Source organism: Haemaphysalis longicornis, unplaced genomic scaffold (assembly GCF_048455015.1).
Source record: "Haemaphysalis longicornis isolate Haplotype H1 unplaced genomic scaffold, Haemaphysalis longicornis Haplotype H1 scaffold_9, whole genome shotgun sequence".
Lineage (NCBI taxonomy): Eukaryota > Metazoa > Arthropoda > Arachnida > Ixodida > Ixodidae > Haemaphysalis > Haemaphysalis longicornis.
In genome coordinates, this window is record NW_027526460.1 from 50,906,068 (window position 1) to 50,923,683 (window position 17,616).

The 17,616-nt window shown below is 47.8% G+C and overlaps 1 protein-coding gene across 1 annotated transcript in view; it reads left to right on the forward strand.

Annotated features, from left to right (window-relative positions):
• LOC144153752 (urocanate hydratase-like) overlaps window positions 1-17,616 on the forward strand; it is a 49,648-nt gene that overhangs the window by 12,716 nt on the left and 19,316 nt on the right. Inside the window, exons 3-10 of the mRNA XM_077685451.1 lie at window positions 1,401-1,554; window positions 6,460-6,650; window positions 8,311-8,377; window positions 8,461-8,517; window positions 8,719-8,805; window positions 11,833-11,921; window positions 12,544-12,606; window positions 13,773-13,881. Of these exons, the coding sequence (XP_077541577.1) occupies window positions 1,401-1,554; window positions 6,460-6,650; window positions 8,311-8,377; window positions 8,461-8,517; window positions 8,719-8,805; window positions 11,833-11,921; window positions 12,544-12,606; window positions 13,773-13,881 (817 nt within the window). The remainder of the gene's footprint in view (window positions 1-1,400; window positions 1,555-6,459; window positions 6,651-8,310; window positions 8,378-8,460; window positions 8,518-8,718; window positions 8,806-11,832; window positions 11,922-12,543; window positions 12,607-13,772; window positions 13,882-17,616) is intronic.

Here is a 17,616-nt window from a genome sequence, read left to right on the forward strand (position 1 = left end):
TTTCAACGATTTCCACATTTCCGCAACACAAAAGTGCTCGCGCTGCTAAGCAACGCCTAAGCAACGCTTCTAAGCAACGGAGTCTGAACCGTGTTCGACAACGTCGGCGGCCGAAATTTCAGCAGTAGAGAAAGGGGCCACCGCCACGCCAGTAAACCGCAGATACCACCGGAATTCGAAACAGCGCAAGTAAATAGGACAAGGAACGACAACACGTACTTACATGGCGGGCGCTGACTGGCAACTGGTGGTTTATTCCGCGTCCTGCAGCATGTAATGAAGAAGGAGAAGGAAGGGGGACGAAGAAAGAACCGTGATAGGCGAAAGCAAATGCAAAAGACAAAAGCGCAAAGATGAAGGAACCATGAAGGAACGGAAGGAAGGGAAGGAATATAAAGGAAAGAGGAAGAAATCTTTCCGAGGACCGGAATAAACTAGTCAGCGCCGTGTGTTGTCGTTCTTTGTGCTGTTTATTAGCGCTGTTTTGAATTTCGGTAGTATGCACCAACTAGCCCAATGCACGTGTATACACGGTCCCCTCCCTCAGCAACTTCAAATGTTCCTAAATGCGGAAAATTCCAGAATGCAGTCAGCCCCTTTCAATTGGACATTAAAGCCCCCCTGCAACACTTTCGATAAACGCTTTCACTCTTTCCTTCGGGTCTGGAAGCTCTGCGAAAGCTATAGTTATTGCCAGCACGGAGCGGCGCTGCGTGATTCGGTCGTCACAGCAGATACGCCTTCCGTTTCTGCTTTGCTTTTGCAGCTTTATTTTTAAATTTGCTATCGAGAAGCGTTCATTGTTGCAGCTGAAAGAAAACCGGCCGACAGCCGCTAGATGGCCTCAGTGACGTAATTCAAGCCGTCAAAGAACAAGACCGGGAAAGAGAGAAAAATCTTTTATCTGATGGACATAGAGCAGTTATTTTTGGCTGAGGTACTATGCGACCCCCTAATCTAAGTACTGGGTGTGTTGGGTAACTGCGTTATGCAAGCATTTCAAAAAAAGTTGAAGAAAGTGTTACATGGTCTCTTTAATTGAATAATTGAATAACATTTACTGAGATGGGGAAGGCCACATGGCCGTAGTTGGGGAAGGAGAAGAAGGGAAGAGGGGGAGGCGGGACATGAATGCTTTTGCCTTGCCTTCATAACTCGAAATAAGAACTTAGGTGTCCTCGACATTTTAAGTTTCCTTTCTTTTTTTTATTTATGCGTTTGTGACGGGGACTGTGACGAGGTGCGCGCATGTTCCGGACCGGAACAAACGCCGCATTTCAGTCAACTCGCTTGCTGGGCCTCCAAAATCAGCATAATTGCAGCAATCGGTTGTTTTGGGGAAATCTGGGGAAGCGGGCGTACGCGTGTTCCTCAGACTGCGCATACAACGCCGTGCGCAGGGCGTATCCGATCAGCGAGTACCCGGCCAAGACGAAGCAGGCGGCGGCCGTGATGCTCATGATCATGAACAACCTGGACCCGCAGGTGGCCCAGTTCCCCGAGGAACTCGTCACCTACGGCGGCAACGGACAGGTCTTCTCCAACTGGGCACAGGTACGGCACAAGCTTTCTCTCTCATGTGAGTGCGTCAACAGCTACCAAAGGTTACCGTGTTTTCGCGCGTATAGCCCGCCCCTGCATATAATCCGCAGCCCCACTTTCAGTCCACCGAAAAGAAAAAAAAAAAATCCCCGCGTATTACTCTCAAATTTGGTACAGGAAAGGCTGAACCAAAGCTACTACCCGCCGCGGTGGCTCAGTGGCTAAAGCGTCGTGCTGCTGAGCACAAGGTCGCGGGTTTGATTCCCGGCCGTAACGGCCGCTTTTCTGGTGGATGCGAAAAGCAAAAACGCCTGTGTGTATGAGATGTCGGCGCAGGTTAAAGATCCCCAGGTGCACGGTCAAAATTAAACCGGAGAGCTTCACTACGGTGCGCCTCGTCGCCTGCGTCGGCGCGTAAAAACCCCACAATCAATCAATGCACCAAAGCTACTGCTCAAGCAACACATCACGTACTGTGTAGACAGAAAAAGTGTGTATATAACAAGTAGAATACACTTACTGCAAGGCGAAAATCACAATTCACTAATAAAATTCAGTTGTTAGAGTGCGCTCGTCCTGTTTTTTTCTTACTTGTCCTCGCATGTTTTGCGTAATCGCTGCCATGGAAGGCTTGGTGTTACTGCGTAGGAGCTTCACGGCACAACGCGCATTGCCACGAAGCTGCCCAAAGAAAAAAACCCGGCGTATTAACTGTGCCGTGCCCCCACTTTGACACTGAAATTTTCGCATTTTTGGTGTGGGTTATACGCGCGAAAATAGGGTAACTAAATTACGAAAAATCTACGTCTTTAATTTGCTAATCAATGCAGATCACAACACTAAAAGCCGGAAACATTGCATAGAATGATTACTGAGTAATTCGAGTCGTCCTCTGAGATAAATAATCATTCATGAATAGTCTGAAAATAAAGTGAACTCCCAAAGATAGCGGAAACATATGAGTAAAAAGCAGCACAGACGTTGAAACAACAAGGACGAGATTTAATGATGTATCGACCATTGCGTGGCCTCGGTGAGCGCAAGTCCCTGCTCGATTACATGCCTTACATCGTGTAAATTGTTATAGGCTAACCCCTTTGCTTGCGCGCGTGGACATAGAAAAGACGCTCTCCTCCTCCTCACTTCGGCACGCCCTCTTTCTTCGGCCACCTGCTCTCCTCCGGTGCTTTATATTTTGATATAAGATGGCGTATGATGCCCCGGGAGAAATGCCCTTTCAGCAATTCATTCGTATTTGGAAGGGAAGCAGACTTTAGGAAGAGTGGTGAAAGCTTGGTATATGAAAGCTGGCTTTCCCACATATGTGCTGCGCAGTGAAGTGTACTTATGAAGAAAAAAAAGGCGGCAGTGGGCGCGAACGCGGCGGAAGGAAACCACCGACGACGATCGGGCCGCGACCACCAAGCGTAAGCCTGATCCCCGTTGGGACACCGAATACCGCGAAGCGGAAAACGTGAGCCGTCTGCGTGGAAACAATCCCACCGAACGTTTCCCCGGCGCGACGGCGAGGTTTGAGCGCGAAATTTGTGGCTAACCGCAACAGCTAACCGCAAACCCACGAACAGCTCCGCCGGCCACCCGCCTTCACAGAGTGGAATATGACACTGAATAATTACACCCCTGAGGGAGCGAAAAGTGCTAATACACGTTTCCACGAATTCCTTGTTACCCGGCTTACCCGTTAACATCTCGAGGAGGTTTTACTGACGTCTCTAGCACATGCAAACGTATAATACCCAATTCCAGGGTTTTGCTCTAACTTCTCAAGGGGAGAACCTGAAGTTGGGTGCAGCTTACTTTTACGTCTTCAGAATGCCTAGGCCCGTTGAGATACCGCACTGATATGTTTTCTCACAAATGTTGTCCATATCATTCCCGAAGGTCCGTTCCGGTCTCATATGGGCTTTTGCTTAAAAATGTTGCCTTGTGTGCCCGTCTTTGCGTTTTTAAGCATTTTGGGGAAGGTTCAGATGTGCGATAGGAAGATTTTTAGGGGCGAAGCCCCTTACGTGCTCGGGCTTCCGGCGTCTCCTGTCGTCGTCGTCTCATGTAGTTACGGCACTAAAACACCAAGACACTCGTTTTTCAACGCCCCGCGCTAGAACGTTTCATCTCCGCGGGAAAAAGGCATACTAAAAGAACACAACGGCCCGCTCATTTTCCAACGCCTCGCGCTAGAACGCTTCGCGCTTCAGGGACACAAAACTTACAGCAAAGCTGCATACCTATACCCCAACGGTTTCATCTCCGTGGATAAAAACTCCAGGGTGCCAGGAATACACTTACACACTGCATGCTTCGCCCCTACCCAAATTACACGTTACTGGAGATGGCCCGGGACTTTTGACCCGGGATTTCATTTTCCTAGGCTAACATAAAACCGTTGTCCCTTAAGGACCCATTCAGCAGTTCCCTGTAATTGACATTTCTGCAGTTCATACTTGATCCGCATTCCACTAGTCTGCACCGTGCTGTAATGCATTTAATGGCTACTACTAGTTTAGCCATACAGAACGATAGGATTGCAATTTCTTTCATATTATAAGTTCTCGAAGCTGTCCGTTGGAATGCGCGGCCCATCCATGATCCTTTGAGAGCTTTCGTTGTAAAATTTCTAGGGAATAACCACAATAAAGGTTTGGCACCGCGGGTAGGACTTATCGCCTTCGGTCACGGTCCCAAAGCAAAGCCTACCAAAGCGGCTGCTGTCGAGGCGGGGATGTGCACGTGCGGGAGCAGGAAGACACCGGGACAAGTATCGCTCAGGGAGCCCTTCAAGAGGAAGAGGCCACCGGGCGTTCAGTTGGCTGGGGGCAGGCGTGGGGCCCACCGCTCCATTTTGGGGAGGCCAGCAGCTGGGAGATGGATTGCGTCCTTCCCCGCCATCGCGTCCCCCGAAAGCCGCCAAGGCTGAACCACCCAGCCCCCATAATTTGAACACCAAAATGAGAAGCTGTTCCCCTCTGTCAGAGGTGTGTACATCACACAGGGTCAGACAAGGGTATGTGTATTAGGGGCGAAGCCCCTTAGGGGCTGAGGCTGTTGGTGCCTCCTGCCGTCGTCGTAATCGTCGTTTCGTGTAGTCACGGCACTAAAACACCGGGGAACTCTCTTAGGCCTCGCGCCAGAATGTAACGCGTACTAAAAGAACACCGGGGCACTCGTTTGCGCCTACCCCCCAGCGGTTTCATCTCCACTGGAAAAAACGCCAAGGCGCCAAGAATACACGTATACAATGCATGCTTCGCCCCTCCCCAAGTTTCACGTTCGTGGAGGCGGCCGGGGAATTTTTTTTTAACAGCGAAGCTGTTGAGCTAATCGCTTGTGTATGGTGTCCGCAGTTAAAAATACAAAGAAAATTCCGAGTGCTCCTGCACGCGTGCCTCGAGCACACGTTGTTCAAGCTAAGCATACCCACTTAGCAGCATTGCTAAGCATACCCAATTAGTTGCTAAGTGGGTATGATAAGTTGCATACTTAGTTGCTAAGCAACCAAGTATGCAACTAAGCAATTAGAAACTTGCTTACTCAGTTACTAATAACTAAGCAACTACGCAACTTCAGAACTAAGCGCTTAGCAACTAAGCAACTTAGCAACTAAGCAGCATTGGCCAACATTGTGGCCAATGTTAGCCACAAACAAAAATTGCAGCATTCACCGTATCGCAGCAACACTTGCTCGGAACGAAAAAGACACGTCATAGCGTACTCGTGAACGTGTGTCTGGTGCAAAAAAAAAAAAAAAAAAAGGAACGAGCGCTCGTTCGTCAAGCCAAACATACCCCCTTAAGGAGATTGGCCAACATTGGAAAAAAAAAAAGAAAAGAACTCCAGCGTTCGCCTAGTTTTAGTGTGCGCATTCCATTCGTTCCTTCGAGGAAGAGGACCCCCTACTCGCGCGTCCACTACTGCAGCCGATTTTCTTCTCCTTCGCCATTATAGCAACAAAGATGGAGTAAAGGTCGTTGCGGCAGCGAAGAAGAAGCAAATCGGCTGCAGTCGTGGACTGAAACCGTCGTGATGGTCGTGAAGGTTGTGTACAGCTTTCCTATCTTGAAGTCTTACGGGTTAGTGTGAACTTCCTGCGTCTTTTTTTCATTTCGTATTAGGCTATTATCTATTCCTTTTATTTCTGTCGTATGCCTGCAAACATGGCGCTGATAATGCTGCTTGAAAATAAATTGTATAATTAGTGTTTGTTGCAGTAGGAAATATTTGTGAGAACTCTAGCGCCTTCATATACTTTCATGCGGATGATATTGCTTTTAGAGAAGAAGGAGGGGAAGGAGGAAGTTGAGGAGGATGAGGAGGAAGAGAAGAAGAAGAAGAAGAAGAAGAAGAAGAAGAAGAAGAAGAAGAAGAAGAAGAAGAAGAAGAAGAAGAAGGGAAACGTTTTTCTTCGAAATTTAGAAGCGTATAGCAGTGAAGACGGTTTTAAGAAAGTGTGGTGCACACTAATCCAACCCACTGTACAGGAACATGATTTTTGTGCAGTTGGCGCTTCTACAGTGCTTTTCGTATTGCAGTAAACTCTCCCGTCAGTAAATAAGCTATGTAAGGAAGCCGCAGGATCTCCAAACTCCTCAGGATCTCCAGGATCTCCAACTTATGCAGGATCTCCAAATTCTTCATAGGAGTTGCCCTATCCTTTTTTTCACAATGACTATGCGCCCTTTTGAGCCAGGAGGTCCCCCTGACAGTTTTTACTTCGGGACCTCCTTCTGTACTAACCTCAATAACGCATTTCGTAAACCAAACATTTATTGAATAAACCTTGAAACCTTGAAACCTTGAGGATAACAGCCTTGCACCTGTCCATCCTCGCTCTTTTCATCCAAGCATTAATCACCCTCTATTTTTGTTTTCTTTCTCCCTCACGCGCTCCTCCCCGCGCAGTTCTGGCTGGTGATGCACTACCTGTCCCAGATAGACGAGACGCAGACGCTGGTGATGTACTCCGGCCACCCGCTGGGTCTCTTCCCGTCCCTCGCGCCCAGTCCCCGAGTGGTTATCACCAACGGCATGGTCATCCCCAACCACTCCAAGCCGGAGGACTACGACCGCATGTTCGCCATGGGAGTCACAATGTGAGCAGGCCACGCTCGCACTCTTCCCCCCTTGCATGCACCCGCCTATATATATACAGGGTGTAGAAACAATGGCTGAGCGTCTTTAAGAAAAATTCGGTGCACTTTCACTTTCTGAAGAAGAATGACCAGCGAAAGTATGGTGCGTAATGTCATAGTCACGTTAGAGGCTAGTTGCCATGTAATTCGATTCCCGATAGTTCCGCTAAAATAACATTTGCAGCCGCTTTCTCTAGCCATACTTCATCCATATATGGTCATGTATTGGCAGCAGACAGTAATTATGTAACACTTACAACTTCATTGGGAACTAACTAGGTATGTATGACACGTAAATGAAACTCAGCGTAATGGTACAGTCGCCTCAGCGACTAATTATCATATAATTTGATTTGTGATACTTTCGATAACGCAAGAGGTAGAACAGTTTTCCGCAATCATCCTACGTATAGTTGGCCATGCTTCCCTCTGCAAAACGCAATGCGCAAAACCCAGCTTAGAAGGACCCAGCTTACACCATTAATGTCGACTTTACCTCTAAACACAAATGCACTGCTGAAAATACACGTTTCAGGTAGAATGAAGGCCTTAAGACCTTCCTAAATTAAGACCTATTTCAAAATATGAAGGCCTTAAGACCTTTCTTTTATTTTTTATTTTTTTGACCACTACCCCGAAGGTCGCGCACAGTTTCACAATCCCGGGGATTTGAGTGGGCGCCGGAAGGGGGCGCTACGCCCCCGTGCGATTCTTATCTACATCGCTCTGTCGCCGGAGATAATCTGCTAAACCCTAGCCGTAGACAGCTTCGCTGTAATATTTTGGCAAAACGGCTAGCTTGAGTGCGCTCAAACTTTGCAAGAAGGTGCAAATACAGGTGGCCGTACCGCCCTGTTGTTTTTTGTATTCCTTCTAAAAAAAAAACGTTTTCGTCTATGGGCTCAGGCTAAGCCCTCTTGGGATTTCCGATTACTCCTCTAGCGAAAATATTTTTCCAGCAACCTTTTTTTGCCCCACAGGAGAAAATCGGTTTTATTTTGATTGTCACAAAACCAGAGCACTAGTGCCGCCTGTGCTATCGCAAAACCAAACAGGCGACAAATTGAGCCTTTCTTGAAAAATGTCAGTGTAAAGGGTTCAGCGGTTTATAAATAAAAATTGTTTAATTTAAAGACGCTCGTCTATTGTTGTAACACCCTGCACACACCAGCTATGGCGCTTGTGGAAAGTCTCGCAGATTGCGGGAAAATCCGTTTCCTAGAAGCTACTCTTTGAGCCACCCTCGTGTTGTCAGGAGGCATTACAGCCATTATGGTCACTTCAGAGCCGCACGGGAACGTACGCTCGTCGGCCACTATAGGCTCATTAGGAATGCTTTCGTTACTTATAAGGCTGTGTCTAGAGTGCCATCCTACGCTACTATAAGCACTCCACTAAAGCGACGGTCCACCGGCGTTTCCATGAAACAATTTTGGCTTAGGCTTTTTGCTAGCTTTACACTGCTCCCACACACAGTACCAGGGTTTCTCCTTGATCAGCATGCTCAATTACTGCGTGCGGTTTTCGGGTGCCATGCATGGTAGTCCTAATCATTTTACTCCATGTCTGAGTCTGACTGCAAATCAGCGAACCTGACTTCACTTCTTACTGACCTTTTCAGGTATGGACAAATGACAGCTGGAAGCTACTGCTACATCGGACCGCAAGGCATAGTACACGGAACTACGGTACGGTATATCAACAAAAGTGTGTTGTCTGCGAAAAAGTGCTGTTGGACATTTTTTTTTTCTATCTTTGCTGTCGATTTCAGATAACAGTAATCAACGCTGGTCGCAAGTATCTCAAACTGGACGATCTGCGGGGAAAAGTAAGTGATCAGGCGTAACTGCGTAGTTTTCTTTTAGTTAGACAACCCCCAAAACGCTTTCTCCATGCTAGTTCTTTGTACTGTACAAAACTTTAATCATTCTATTAAACACTTCATTGCTTAATTTCACCGCCATATGCAAGGACATGAAGCACGCCGCCACAAATGTGCGTAGCACTGGGTGATTAAATTTCGTTACAGGTCTTCGTGTCGTCCGGTCTAGGAGGAATGAGTGGCGCACAGGCAAAGGCGGTAGTGGTCGCCAATGGCATCGGCGTCATCGCAGAGGTAATAAACGGTCACCGCCAGCTGCATCTTTACTTTTTGCGTCACAACTGACAGGCTGGGTCCCGATCCGGCCGAAATATTAGGGACTTATTTCTTTGCCCAAACAACTAGAAATTCCTCGATATCACTTCACGAAAGTAACGTCAGAATGCGAAAAGTGCGACAAAAATGCCGCCCGCAGGAAACCGTACAAGCTGGATTACACAGAGTCAAAAGTGTGCCTCGAAAATGAGCTCGATAATTAAAGACACGCAGGAAACAGTGGTCTCTGCTTGGGTTCAAGGGCGTGTGGGTCTTTCTATTCTCCTTATCAGCTCCGCAGGAACACCTCCCGGTAATAGTACTTCTAAAGGGATTCAGAACAGTCAGCTGTTATGCCGACACTTCACGTTTCCATACCAACCCATCTTTGAAGCTATGTGGTTCACTTAATACCCCTGTCACACGGGCACTTTCAATCGCGATTGAGTCGATCCGGATCGAGCTCAATCCGGATCGGGCACCTGCTACACGGCAGTTTCAATCGCGATCGAGCTCGATCCCGCTCGAACTCAATCCTGGTTCCTCAAGCGCGATCGAGGCTTCCAAGCGGGATCGAACGAAAGCGGCGATACTCTCGTCCCCGCTCACTAATGGCACAGAATGTGACAACTTCAACTAACGCCACAAATTGTGTCAAATAACTTGACCCAAATAAGCGTGAGGTAATATTTACATAGTTACGTATACCTACGACCGCGCGAAGTTACCAGACGCCGGCCGCAAGTACATGGTTAGCGCCATCTAGCGAACGCGAGTGCAACCCGTGCAACTTCTCAATCGCGATTGAAACGTGCCGTGTAGCAGCGGCAGTACGTCGAGCGCGCTTGAAAACTCGATCGCGATTCACTTCAATCGCGATTGAAAGTGCCCGTGTGACAGGGGTATAAGTGTAACAATTTGGGGCTGGACGCGCTGAGAACGACCTTTCGTGTGGGGTGCGCCTGAGATGAGGACCATGTGCCAGTTAAATCCCGTGACTTAGGCGTTCTCTTAAAGGAGTACTGACACGAAATTTTTATGTTACGTTTTTTTCGCTGCTATACGTGCCTACCAGCCCACTAATCATAGAATGACAGATTAGACGGTCGAGCGCAGCGTAAACATTCATTTACGGCGTCGTTTATTCGTGCCAGTTTCGGTTTCGACTGAAAAACGCCGAGCGGCCGCCATGACAGCATGTATAACATGACGTCACCATTCTTGCCGTATCGCTGCCTCTCTGGAAGCGCGCGCGCCCAGACCGGCCGAGGTTTTCGCCGTCCCCACAGGCCCGGGCAGCATGACGTCAGTCCCAAAACCATGACGTGTACACACGCCCGAGCAGCGCGCGCCAACCACAGCCAGCGCGTCGGCTTCGTCACGGGAGCCCCGACGTCGGCAGTTTGGGGCACGTAGCAGATGATGTCACGTCGGGCCGCTCTGGGCTTTCTCGTGCGGGCGAAGATTAAAATAGATTTTAAATATGTTTCGCTGAACGGTTGATGTTGAAACTTGCTGGGAGATATCTCCTGATAAAAAGGAAGCGTTTTACATAGTTATCTCAGCTTTGAAATTTCGTGTCAGTACTCCTTTAACATAAAAAAGGGAACATCGCGCACACGTTTTTATTTTGCACCTTCATCCGGAAGGCATCCGCCTAGGCAGGGAGTCGAACCCGATTCCAATCATAATCCCGCACCCTTGAGAAGAACGGCGCTTACGCCTGCTTTCTTGTTTCTGTGCTCGGAAAAAAAAAGGGGGGGGGGAAGGTGCAGGGGAAGGGATTCCGTAAAAAAAATAAAGCAGTTTCACTCACCGTGAAAGCGGTCAGATGCGGAGCAGTGAATCACCAAAGGGGCTGTCGCGCCCTCTCTTGACTAATTTCAGTATCAGCCTGGAGCTGACACCGAAATTAAGTAGTCCAGAGAGGGCGCCGCCGCCCCTGAAAAGGCCTATAAAGACACTGCATTGAGTTTTCATTAATGTGTCATAATTAACGCGTTAACGTAAGACGTTTCCTGATTTTATATTATTGTGTACTTACGGTCTAGCAAGGGTAGCCACCGTGGCAATGGCGCAGCGTAAAGATCACCCCCAAAAGTTTGAACATGAGTAACGTGTGCCTGTATGGCGTAATGGGATTCACACAGTGTTCGTAACGCGAGGGACCTAGGTTCCATCCCAACCAGGGGAAGCGCTGATTTTTTGGTAGCCTCTGTTCGGGTGCGTGACGCTGCGGGACTGTGGTGGCTAGACACCGTGACTCCAGACGAGCTACGACGACAAGCCGTGCAGCTAAAGTGCTCCGCACTAAAAGTTCAAAGTCGTTCCTGGAGATAAGTAGGGGGGAACTGGATTTTGGGAGAACGGAACCTATTTCTTTGTGACCCGTTTTTTGCAGCACGGAGCAAGAAAAGGGCACCAGCCAGTATGCCACAGGGTTGCATGAGTCGACGTCAGGGGCCACTGAGAACAATTTAAAGAGTACACGAAGACAAAATACAAGTTCGGTTCATTAAAAAGGCAGGCTGTCCTGATAACAACAATACCAATTTTATAGCCAACTTCAAACAAATAACAGAGATATTAAAGAAAAGATACTCGACAGTGGCGACACCCCAGCCACTTTCCGGCAACTTTTTTATGACGTCACAGAATCTTGCTTGCGTGATTGGCGGTCGCCAGCCCAAGCCACCGCCAAGAAACATGTCTGGGCTATAATAGTGGGGCCTCTATATCCGTTTGATTGTATCACGTGAATACTGACGCGCAGTTATCATAGTGATAACAATTCTCCCATTGCCGGTCCATAACGTGTCACTCCTGTCCATATTACGTAACCATGGCGCGAGATTTGAATGCTGGGAATATTTTTTGCGTTTCCGGCTTAAACGCCTTTCGAGGCTGGAATGGAGTTGAGTGAGCTACCAAAGTCTAGTGCTTTCAACTAGAGCAAAGTTGTATTTGGTCTTCATGGTCCCTTTGATGTTTCCGTTCTCGCGCCAGGTGTCCAAGGAAGCGACCTACAAGCGGCACAAACAGGGCTGGTTGGACGAAGTCATCGAGGACCTCGAACTGCTCATCAAACGAATAAGGTGCGATAACGACACTCCGCTTCGAGTTCAGCGGCCGCCCCGGTCCCATTATTGGCATTTTGCCATCTACGAGATACGTAATATTTGTTTCCAGAAAAAAAAAAGAAAAGAGAAAACAATATTTCTTGTACTTTTAGAGCGGTTCAATCGGAGTGAATCACTTGGAGGAGTACATGCGCGACCAATGCAACTCGCGGAATATGCGTTTGCGTTCATCGTAATGTTCGGACATATTATAGGTTACCCCGCTTTGGGTAAGTTAACGCAGGCTACTTTTTTCACTGTCTTTCTTGAACGCAGGAAAAAAGTTGCAGTGGGTACGTATTCCCTGCAAGTGATTAATCCGGGAAAATAGTCTTCAGATTGTTACTATGCCTTTGAACGCTCATCTGTGCCTAATCTTAGAGCCTTCGTTTAAATCTGTGCTCAAGCACAGTGGTGGGCACATGTCGTGTACGCTATGCATCTGAATTGTTTTCATGGTGCAAAATTATAACTGTGGCGGAAGATTTCAGTTTTAAGCTTAACTAATTTGTTTGTATACCACGCGTGCAAGGAGGTTGTTACCTGAGTGAGACTGCAGTGAAGGACTAAATGCTAATCGGTGATAACCTTTGTCCAGGAAAGCCAAGTCCGCGAGAGAGACGGTGAGCATCGGATATTTGGGGAACGTCGTCAGCTTGTGGTAAGTCCGCAAACTTCTTGTCTTCCGGCGGCATGTTGTAAACATCTGTACATATCTAGCATATGTAACGAGGGGCCCTCGTCAAGCCTAAGATGGTTTTCTGCCTTTGTCCTGAGTATAACTAGTACCGTATTTTCGCGCGTATAACCCGCACCAAAAATGCGAAAATTTCAGTGGCAAATTATGCGTGTTGATAATACGCGGGTTTTTTTAGCGCAGCTTCACGGCAATGCGCGTTGTGCCGTGAAGCTCCTGCGCAGTAACACTGAATAAGCCTTCCATGGCAGCGATTGCGCAAAACATGCAAGGACAAGGAAGAAAAAACAAGCACAAGCGCATTCTAATAACTGAATTTTAGTAGTGAATTGTGACTTTCGCCTTGCAGTCATCAGTGTATTCTACTAGCTAAATATACGCTCTTTCTGTCTACAGAGTATGTGATGTGTTGCTTGAACAATAGCTTTGGTGCAGCCTTTCCTGTATAAAATGTGCGGGCAATACGCGAGGATTTTTTGTTTTCTTTTCCGGCGGGCTGAAAGTGGAGTGCGGTTTATATGCAGGGGTGGGTTATACGCGTGAAAATACAGTATGTTGGATAACACGACTTAGACTGACCTTGTCATGAAATAACGACAGAGTATATCGTAACGCTAGAGGTCTCAAGTCATTTCTTATCCTTTGCGCGTTGTAATGTAAGGTGAGTACTATAAATGAGGCTGGCCGAGGCATGTTTTACATGCGAAGCGCGTACTGCTCACTTCCAACAGGGAGCAACTTCTCCATTTTACAGCAGTAACATAGCATATCATTGCTGTAACATAGCAGCAGTAGCATTGTTGAGTAGCAGCAGTAACAGCAGTAACAGCAGTAACAGCAGTAACAGCAGTTGAGTAGCATCAGTAGTATTTTATGTCCTCGCGCTGGTGCGTGCGGTGTGTGTGCTCGCAAGCCCGTCATTTTCTGCTTATCGAGCTCGATATCGCATACAACTCGATAGTATACAACTGCTGAAGTGGCGTGCGAGACTGGCTGAGAGAGGAGCGTAGCTCACGTGACCTCTGAACTCGTTCAGTGCCTGCCCCCGGCCGGGTGTTGCGTCACGAGGCGTTGGGCGCTCATTTCCCATGAGGTCACGTGATAAATCGCGGATGTTTTCTTCCCGCTAGGGAGCGCCTGGCGACCGAGATGGAGAACACGGGCGAGATGCTGGTGGAACTCGGCTCGGACCAGACCTCCTGCCACAATCCTTTCAACGGAGGCTACTATCCCGTCCAGGTACAGTTCACGAGTGAACGTCGAATATGGAAGCGTAACGTGCCAAATTTGGTAGGCATCTCAGAACTTCGGCTACAGAGAAAGCTCCGTGCTTTGCAAATACTACTAATATAAGTTAACTATCCGTGTGTAGTGCTGGGTTGTGTATCCCTCATGTAAAGAAAGGCCGTTAAAGGGACCCTGGAGCACTTTAAGGGACCCTGGGGAGAAAGAGAGAGCTCTTTAATGTTATATGCAGAGGTCAGCCCTGCACAATGCTGGGCTTGCTACTCCAGATGGCTGATGAACATGTAATGAGGGTTAAATGCCAAAACGAACGAATAGTGATAATAAAAAGAAAGAAAAAACAAAAACCACCAGATAAACACACGCACGCACACATACAGAAACAAAAAAAATTAGCGAGAGAGGCATTCATAAGCTGGCGTCTAGTCTAGAGTCTCTAAGGAAGCGCACAAGAGCTTTAACACCCCGCACCGTACCGTCTTTGCTGTCCCAGGGGCCTGAAAAGTCCTTAATGATGAGGTTTTTCGCCCGTAGTGAACATAGCGGCGTCAATCGTGCCGGGGAGAAACGTGGACAAACACAAAAGACGTGTTCACTGCCCTCTCGTACACCGCAAAGGCACAGGGACACAGAGGTGTTGCTCGATGCGACGACCGCATCTTAGGTGGTTAGAGGCATTGAGAAAGGTTACCGAGCCTGGTGGGAGTTGAGGAAAAAGGATAGAGGAGAAAAGTCGGCGTGCGCGACTTAGGGGAATGCAAAAACCTAGATTCACTCATACGCCTGCTCGGGAAAGCCAAGATGAAGATAGTTTCGAATGCTCGTTCAGAAACTGATGCCTCCAGATGGCAGCAAACGACAAGTTAGTCGAGGAAACTCAATGAGCAACAAGGGTACGCGCACGCGAGCTACGGACTTCTCACTCACAGCGGCAACAGTGGAAGAGGCGGCTGCGTCAGAAAAAAGAAAAAAAGAAAAGAGGAGCGTTAAACAACGCGGCGAAGGTACAGGATCTTCCGTGTTGGAACGAAGCCTGCGCAGAATTCCCGAGTAGCGCGATTCAGCGTTATTCGAGGAGCGCTGCTCAAGACAAATGGGCCTCGGTCGACAATGGGGGAGGAAGGAACAATATTTTGCTTCGGAACAGCCAGGAATGCAGGAAGGCGCTCGCGCGCGGCGTGTACAGATGGTCGCGGGGACCGTACACAACAATGGCAGACAAGCGTGCCGAAGAGGAGGCGAATGAAGGAAGGAGGTAAGGGGCTACCGACGCCAAAATACCCCGGAGCCCAGAGATCGGGGAGGGGGAGAATGAAAAGCAAACAAAGAATTGAGATGCAGAAGCAGCAAGGGGAAAATGAGGCGCTTGGACGCGCAGTCAGGCGTGTGGACGTAAATCGTCGTTCGCGCAATGATGAAGCGTTCGGCCCGATGATTTATGTCGTCGCGGGCGTGCTGTCTTCGAGCGGGAAACCATCTGTTTAGGTTATACGCGGCCAGGCGTCACGCGAAGCCAAGACGAGCCAAGCCGAGACTCGAGCAGCGCCTCTTCAATCGCGGGTCGTTCGCCCCCTTGACCCTGCAGACGATGCAGCGGCGCTTGACGTAATCCCAGCCTGCGCTGCAGGCATTGCACGTTCATTTAAGACTCATTCAAACTGTAGTTGGTGTAGGTGAACACCGTAAGAATCTTGTGCCGGACTATGATCAGCGACGACGTTTTATACCTCGTTCCGTATATATTAGCACAGCATTAATCGGTGGGAAAACCCACATTTCGTTATAATTTTAGAAAACCGAAACGAACATCCTGATACCAGACGCATTCATTGTTCCTGCACAAATCGCAGAGAATACCAAATTCGTTTGATGTTCTGGGTAATCTCAACTATATACATATATACATGTAATATAGCGGGATTTTTAAAAAGTAGTTTTTATAGCATACAGTCAAAATCGACAGCATTTTAGTCAACCTAATACCTCTACTACTGCACGAAACAATGAACACTCGAAGGTGTTCAAATGTTCTACTGCGCAAGCGCAGAAAATTTTGCTTATTGCGCACACGAGTTGGCGACATAACCGGTGTTTTTTGACAGTGATGATGCAGACGCTAGGAGGCCCGTAGATGCATGAGGCGCCTTTTCAGAGATTTCTTCAACGTTGAAAGGTCGGTGTATTGTCGCAGTCTAGCTCTATCGCGACGCCTGATTGCGTACCGTGGTTGTGAGGCAAAAGGGCCGATAGATTCCTAGGAATCGCCCCCGGGCTACACCTCGTCATCGCTGATTCCGTGAGGCTCGGTGACTACTTTTGAAGCAAACTTCTGTGAACAAAAAACATTATGCGGCAAGAAAAAAAAAAATGTCGCCAACTTTATTTTTCTGCCTTTCTCCGTATTCGTTAACGTATCCGGCTGTCTTCATTCATCTTCGTTCCTCGCTGACATCCGCTGTTATTCGCGCATGCGTGCCTCGTCTTCTCTTGATGACACTTTTCTGTCGAGCTCAAGCGTTTAGTGGTGAAGCACACTTTGTTAAACGGAGGGAAAAGAATAAACACTGGACTTTTTTTTGCAAAGCATAGATGACTTATATAACAACACCAAAAAAAGGTAATCGGAGGCAAGATAAATCCCCATTGGCTGCAAATGCGTCACGTGGCTCTACAGCAATGACGTCATCGACGCTAGGAGCCAGACAAACTGCAGGCGGCGCTGCGGAAATGGAATACGTGTGTTATGCGGCGGCCATATTTCAGACGGGAGACGACTTCCCGATGCACATTGAAGAATTCGTTGCCTAAAAAATAATAAAAATTTAATGACATCCCAGCATTATTACCCAAACGTGTGTGGTCAAGGCACAACCGAATCTCGCAAGCCCCACAAAATATTTTTATCGGGATTGGTAGTCACGCAGTGCAAAAAAAAAAAAAAAAGTATTTGTTCTAAATGTCCTGAAAGGAACAAAACGCCTACCTTATTTTAATTGGACGCACCGGTTTGATAACGCACCGCTTCTGCGTATTGGGAAAGCCTCGGCACACCTGGCAGCACTAACACAGTTGAGGAGAAACTAGCTTAACCTGCCGTCTGAAATTATGCCAAAGTGTCTAGCATGTTTGAAGTCTTCTATCGCATTGGTAAGTGGCGAAACTGCAAAAGAAGAAATTCCGCTATTCGACCTATTATTTCGCACAATGATTTAATAAAAGCGCAGAAAAAGTTGTCTGCAGGCCACCCAAAACTTCTCTTGTACCAGACAATACGCACACGTCATGTGCTCAGGTTTATTTAAGATGTTTTCTTTTTTCTTCTAATTCTCGTTATGAACGGTACTGCTAAAAATTAGTCAAAGTTGGTAGCGCACGCCGCAAATTATGCCATCGAAGTGAAAACAATTAATTGAAGTCGTTTCAGTCGAAACGGAGGGTACTGAGGTCTACAGGACTTGAAAGGTTGAGGTTCACTTGAGACGTCGATGTTCCAAGCGACCCTTATATAAAACTCTCGTGCGAGCAACACGCGCAAACACGTAATGGTGATAAGCACGTGGAAAGAAGAAGATAAAACGCCAGCACCACCACCATCATCATCTGTGCTGAAGATTACGCGCAGAGGAAGAGGCGACGCTCTTATTGTGGTCTAGAGTTCTCCCACCTTGGGCATATATAAAATAAATGAACGCGCGAAAAGCACGCGGCCGGTAAAGAAACGATTACGAC